The sequence below is a fragment of the Harpegnathos saltator genome, unplaced genomic scaffold (assembly GCF_003227715.2).
Source record: "Harpegnathos saltator strain DR-91 unplaced genomic scaffold, Hsal_v8.6 scaffold573, whole genome shotgun sequence".
NCBI classification, from domain to species: domain Eukaryota; kingdom Metazoa; phylum Arthropoda; class Insecta; order Hymenoptera; family Formicidae; genus Harpegnathos; species Harpegnathos saltator.
In genome coordinates, this window is record NW_020230397.1 from 113,389 (window position 1) to 120,159 (window position 6,771).

The 6,771-nt window shown below is 35.9% G+C and overlaps 2 protein-coding genes across 2 annotated transcripts; one reads left to right on the forward strand and one right to left on the reverse strand.

The window, feature by feature from the left end:
* Positions 1-2,640: 2,640 nt before the first annotated feature.
* Positions 2,641-5,361, reverse strand: LOC105189409 (40S ribosomal protein S18). The gene is made up of 4 exons (XM_011151490.3): positions 5,240-5,361; positions 3,670-3,855; positions 3,485-3,586; positions 2,641-3,016 (listed from the first exon to the last, which is right to left on the reverse strand). Exons 1-4 carry the CDS (start codon positions 5,240-5,242, stop codon positions 2,849-2,851), a joined length of 459 nt encoding a protein of 152 aa, XP_011149792.1. The 5' UTR covers positions 5,243-5,361; the 3' UTR covers positions 2,641-2,848.
* Positions 5,362-5,607: 246 nt separating this feature from the next.
* On the forward strand, positions 5,608-6,771 carry LOC105189422 (heat stress transcription factor A-1a). Its single transcript, XM_025303775.1, has 3 exons — positions 5,608-6,022; positions 6,105-6,535; positions 6,622-6,771. The coding sequence occupies exons 1-3, from the start codon at positions 5,965-5,967 to the stop codon at positions 6,769-6,771; spliced, it is 639 nt and encodes a 212-aa protein (XP_025159560.1). The 5' UTR covers positions 5,608-5,964.

Genomic DNA, 6,771 nt, shown 5'->3' on the forward strand with positions numbered 1-6,771 from the left:
TCAAATGTTCATTCGAGTGCACAGAATGGGAAAGAATGTACAATTGCGCCGACCTGAAATTTGAATACAATAATACTCAATTCTCATATCTATTTGTAATTTCGTAAAATATCAGCAATTGTCTCTGACAGTAATAACAAAAAAATAATATAATATAATATTATAATTTATATAATATTAATATAATATTAATATAATATTATAATTTATATAATATTAATAATAAATATAATATTATTATAATTTGGGTAATAGAAAAGTTGAGACATGTATAATTTCTTTCTTTGCATTTTCGTTTTGACTCGTTTCCGTGCGGATGTTTATTTTTTTTCTTATGTTTAACATGTAAGTTTATTTTATTTATGGACCTGACATAGTCATTAAAATGTACAATAAAACAAAACTGGAAACCGCGATATTCATCATTTCAGGACCAAAACAGATCACTATTTCAATAAATTACTCTCCTATATACATATTCGATTTTCTTCTATTTTAATGTCGTCGTCATATATATATATATAACATTTCGCGATCACAATAACTTTCTCTTTTGTTATAATCCAAGAAACGCAACAGCTTAAAGTTTTTAGGATTTTATTGATTAACCAGAATAATATATCTGAAGATCATATTAAACTGATATTTAATATATTACAATTACTTATCAATATATAAAATTACTTCTTCGACACACCGACCGTGCGCAAGGATCAGTCAGGATGGTCTTTGTGTGTTGACCACGTACATTCAGAGGCAGGTATGGTGTCCCTCGGCGATGTCGTATACGCCTGTAAAACAATCGAAAGCCATGACAGGCATATACGCATATGCATATGGGTACTGTACAGCGTACTGTACAGCGCGAGAGAAGCGAAGAGGGAGAAGTGGTGGGAGACGTTCCGATGTTGCATCCTTATCGCACGTCGCACGAACGAGAGAGAAAGCATTACCAGACGTGGTACGGTTAATGGTGTCCCCAATAGCTGTCTCACTCTCTCTACGCTTGAATGCAGGCAATATGAGTGAGACAGCTATAGAGACACCGCGCTGTCTCTATAGGTGTCTCGCTCGCTCTAATAGCCATATATCGCGCTTTCCTCTTTCCTCCTTAGCAGAAATGCCGATCAAGGAGGCAATCCTGTCTATAGGCCAGAAAAATAAGCTATTTTCGCGAATTTTTTTTTTTCGGAAACTAAGCAGACGATTGATTTCAAACTTGATAAAAATAATAATATATGTTTTATTGATGAGAATGAATTTTTATAGCGTTATATGAATAATAATGTAGCAAATATACAAAAAATAACGTGACGTGTTTAGGCGCGCGCCGTTTCACGGTTCCTATAAAATCTCAAAATACGGTAGACTGGGACAAAAAGGCAAGTAAAATAATTAATCTATGAACTTGCCGCTAACTCGTTTGAATTAAGGAAATAAAAAACGAACTACTTTTTTAATATTTTAAGGCATTTAAAAATTATATTTGAAAAATCGTCATAAATATCGATGATTTTACGTTAAGAATATTTTATTTGCAAGAAAACGATATTTCATGAAATTTTCGAAAAAACTTATTTTATGCCGTAAGATATGTCAAATTGCGCAATTCTTTTTAGACGCAACATATCTTTACTTTTGAAAAGACTACGAGGAGGGAGAATAAATGCAACATCTTCCTTAAAATGCTACTTAAAATATAGGCTCCGCTCTTAAAAATATAAAAAAAAAATTAGGAGACATTTAATAATAATAAAAATTACAATAATAATAACGAGACGCTATATAGCATCTCCTGAAATCAGAGAAAAAACTTTTTTTATATAAAAAAGTCGATCAATCGACTTCAGCATCTAATTACATATTCGAAACATGTCTATCGTGTGAACTAGCGAAAAAAAAAATATTAATTTTTTATATGCACCGCGCTATCTCTATAGGTGTCTCATTCGCTGTAATAGCCAATGGCATTTATGCTCGCAATTTGACATATCTTACGGCATAAAAAATGTATCGCGCTTTTCTATTTTATAACGCCATAAAAATTCATTCTCATCAATAAAATATATATTATTATTTTTATCAAGTTTGAAATCAATCGTCTGCTTAGTTTCCGAAAAAAAAAAATTCGCGAAAATAGCTTATTTTTCTGGCCTATAGACAGGATTGCCTCCTTGATCGGCATTTCTGCTAAGGAGGAAAGAGGAAAGCGCGATATATGGCTATTAGAGCAAGCGAGACACCTATAGAGACAGCGCGGTGTCTCTATAGCTGTCTCACTCATATTGCCTGCATTCAAGCGTAGAGAGAGTGAGACAGCTATTGGGGACACCATTAACCGTATCACGTCTGGTAATGCTTTCTCTCTCGTTCGTGCGACGTGCGATAAGGATGCAACATCGGAACGTCTCCCACCACTTCTCCCTCTTCGCTTTTCTCGCGCTGTACAGTACGCCCATATGCGTATGCGTATATGCCTGTCATCGGTTTCGATTGTTTTACAGGCGTATACAACATCGCCGAGGGACACCATACCTGCCTCTAAGTGTACACGGAGACACCAGTAGTGAGCTTACTGCAGCTCACTTCAGGACGAAAAGAAGCCATTCTCTACTTCCACTTCAATAAATTACTACAATATATACTCACAATGATCTCGCTCGCAATGAACGTTCTCGATTTTCTTCTATTTCAATGTCATCGTAATGTATATACATGCATATAACGTTATTTCGCGATCACGATAATTACATACAGCAATTGACCGCCAGATGGACCGAATTAATTCACACATCTAATATAGATATGTATAAATTAATGTATAATGTTACTTATACAATATACAAAATTATTTTTTCTTCGACACACCGACCGTGCGTCCGCGACGACCAGTGGTCTTTGTGTGTTGCCCACGTACGCGGAGACCCCAGTAGTGACGCAAGCCTCTGTGAGCACGGATCTTCTTCATCCTCTCCAGATCTTCACGCAGTTTGGAGTCCAGATTGGCACTCGTGAGCTGCGAACAAATCACACAAGTCAAAGAGATATTTTGTGATGTCTTACGAACTATATTATTTGTATAATACGATGCACACCCTTGTTGCACGCGTACCTGCCATTTAGCGTAATAAAAACGTTACACAAAGCAATTTCAATGTACAGCGATGCTATTGCTATTGCACAAGCTACCAGCTGAGCATACAATGGGTATTTGCACGATCAGTCATGAATTGTACGATAAGACTCGCAAGGTACGGCGAAACGAAGTTTATCATTTAAAAGATATATATAGCAAATACTACATAGTATTTTCATGCCAGTCTGAATTTCAATATACAAGTAATGAATATTGTTATACAGCTCTTATCACAAGTGTTGAAAACATTTTATTAGATGTATATGTTATATTTTTCAATGATAAAGTATATACAATTCTTAAGAGTTGATTCTTCTTGTTCACAAAATAAATAGCTTATACTCATACCTGCGAATATTTTCCATCGACAATGTCTTTCTGTCTGTTCAAGAACCAGTCGGGAATTTTATACTGCCTGGGATTAGCCATTATTGTCACAATCTTCTCAACCTGAAATATTTCCAATATGTTAAACATGATTCAAACGATGCAAACATACGAGTTATATATAAAGTATGCTAAATTAAAATTACCTCTTCTTCCGAGCATTCTCCAGCTCGTTTATCCAGATCAATATCTGCTTTCTTCAAGACAATGTTGGCGTAACGTCGACCAACACCCTTAATTGCGGTCATAGCAAACATGACTTTTCTATTACCGTCAATGTTCGTGCCCATGACACGAAGAATGTGCTGGAACTTCTCAGGAATGACGAGAGACTGAAAAATACAAGTGTATTATTAATCGTTTATACAGTATATATTGTAAGTAAACTTAATCCTGATGCAATTCGGGTCGTTCTGTTATACCATAAATTCTTTAATTTAATGCAAATATTGCCTGCTCCTAGCAACATAACTCGAACCTTAATTTGTGTTTATCTATTTGAGTAGTTAAACACAGATTAAGGTTTAATTGATGGAGTAATTATATTATTTAAGGGCCTCATCTCCAATATTATTAAATTTATATTCAATCGATGTGTTTTTGCATGAGATGAAAGAATCTGGCAGGAAAAAAGTCGCTCTGCCCCGCGAATCGAGATATTAATTATTAAAGTTGACGATTATTTAAGTTAGGACGAAACCCTTCCTTCGCTTATACTATTTAACATTCTTTCTAATGTACATTGTGTTAGGAAAATGAGGTCTATCTATAAATCTTTCTTTGATAGTCATTTTTTAATAAACAATGAGCAACGACTAAAACCTCTTGAATGTTACTCAGAAAATATACTAAAATAAATCCTGAAAAGTTTGGCATAGATCCTATGCAATGTAAAGATTATAGATTTGGCTAGGTTTAGTTAATAAATGTATATATTACACTCAGTTGAATTCTAATAGTCTCAGGGCTCATGGTTGTTTACCTCTTGGTAAGGTAACTGATAATTAAATTATGTCTGTTTTTATCTAAACTGAAGAAAAAACAAAAATAAACATATGATTTAACTATCAGTTAATTTACCAGAAGTTGGAACTACCGGTCCTCAGACTTATACAAGATGAATATTTTATAGATCTTCGCATGCGTTTCAATTTCGCGCTCTTTTCGCACGCACGTGTGGCCAGAGAAGATTCACGCCGCTGCGCACCGTCGATAATGCTTCTTAACCTAAATAATTGTCAATTTTAATAATCAATATTTCGCTTTGCAGGACAAGATGATTTTTCCTGCCAAGTTCTTCTTTTGTTTCATGCAAAAAACGCATCGACTGAATGCAAATTTATCAATATTACAAGTGAAGCTCTTAAACTGTGTAATTACTGACGTTGGTATAAATAAGTATATGCCGGATAAATTCATAACGTTTGTAGCAAGAAATATAGAAAATCAACAAATACGTTAGGAATGATCAAGTGAATCGACGTTGTTAATGAAAAAATTCGTTGATATCAAGCCAAAAATCCATAAATGTGTACGATTGAAAGCATAACTACAAACCATTGTTATAGTTTCCTCTAAGAGAAACGTTAAAATATTTCTCTAATAAATGCTACACCGATAGAATTGTTACTTCACTAAAGCATGTAAATTACAAATATATCGTGCACGATTGCGCTAAGGAAACGTAGATTTTAATGGATTTTATATGAAACTTACCATTGTTCTACATTAACTAACGGCTACTCAAGCAAAAAGAAAAAAACACTACCTATCACCTACGTTGCAATCAGAAAATCACCGCGCCGCTGCGTTGATCAAACGCTGCCGCTATCTTGCGGTCGTCGTGGCAAAACATGAGCGAGCCCCGCGACGTGTCTAATGGTCTGTTCTTTTTAGCTGCACTACTGAACTGGTGCAATAAGTTAAAGTGAAAAAAAATATAGTTGTCTCATTCTAAAGCCAGCGGCACACGGTCCTTGTTTTCGTGCTGGATTGCTTGCTGGGTGAAAATACTACATCCTGATTGATGCATTTCCATTCATTTTCGGAAATATACCAATCAGAATGCAGTATTTTCATCTAACAAGCAATCCAGTACGAAAACAAGCACCGTGTGCCGCTAGCTTAACTTATTGCACTAGTTCAGCAGTGCAGCTAAAAATAACAGACCAAATAGGTCTGTTTTTTATCACTGAACTAGTGTACACTCAGGGAACATAGAAAGAAATAGATATACAATACATCTAGAAGTTGAGTGAAAGGGAGAGAAGAGAATAAGTGCAAGTTAGTGCAGCCAGTTCAGCAATAAAAAACAAACCTATTAGCACAGCTCAGCCAATCGCAAGGTTAGCTTACGCGGATGGTTTACGCAGGAAACGTTCTGCTGCAACGGCTGCCATATTGTTGGATACACTTTGAATTGGAACGGTCGCTTTCAAAACATGGATCGTAAAGAATTCAATGAGATTCTCAGCGAGTTTGTTGAACGACGAGCGGAATGTAATCGATGTCATGATTCTTTATTACTGTTTTTTTCAATTTCCTTGTGGAATAAAATAATCGAATGAAATGATTTACACAGCAGCAGTACCCAGCACGAGCGGTATGATGGACTTTGGGAGCATCGATCTCGCCAACGAACTTAATCAGATAGAGCGAAACATTAACTGTTACAAGTCAAAATTGAAAAACTGTCGCGACAAATACGAAAATGTGAAGATGGAGATTTGCGACGTGCAGCAGCATCGGTACAAAGCGTTGTTCGAGTTGAATAACACGCGAATGGAAGAGCAGATTCTGCGGGGGCGTTTGGAGAAAATACATTTGAGTCATGAGACGTGCGTGGAGAAGACAGGCGGTTACGAAAATCTCGACGAGAGGATCCAGGCGATAATCAACGACGTGACGACGCAGAGAAACACGTTGATGCAGGAATTGATACAATTGAGAAAAAACGCTGACGATAACGACAGAAAACTCGCCCAGGTGAAAGCTATGATCACAGAACAAGAAGTAATTCCAACGTTTACATCACTATATTCGTAACGAGTCAATGACGAGATACCATTTGCGTATAAACCAATGTCTTTCTTATTTAGGAAAAGAACGCAACTTTGCTACAAGAACTGACGAAAAAGTTTGAGAACACCGCGTTCATCTCGGAAGATACACGAAAACGAATAAATGCTCTTCTGGAACACTCGAAGATAGACGAAAGGAGCAACACAATCACGAATGATACAACATAG

Excerpts from the sequence above, each read along its gene's own strand:
- LOC105189409 (XM_011151490.3), bottom strand. Across the intron at positions 3,587-3,669 it reads GAGAATGCTCGGAAGAAGAG|GTTGAGAAGATTGTGACAAT; the intron begins GTAATTTTAATT and ends GAAATATTTCAG. Across the intron at positions 3,017-3,484 it reads TCGATGGAAAATATTCGCAG|CTCACGAGTGCCAATCTGGA; the intron begins GTATGAGTATAA and ends ATTTGTTCGCAG.
- LOC105189422 (XM_025303775.1), top strand. The coding sequence starts at position 5,965 with ATGGATCGTAAAGAATTCAATGAGATTCTCAGCGAGTTTGTTGAACGA. Across the intron at positions 6,023-6,104 it reads TGTTGAACGACGAGCGGAAT|CAGCAGTACCCAGCACGAGC; the intron begins GTAATCGATGTC and ends TGATTTACACAG. Across the intron at positions 6,536-6,621 it reads CTATGATCACAGAACAAGAA|GAAAAGAACGCAACTTTGCT; the intron begins GTAATTCCAACG and ends TTTCTTATTTAG.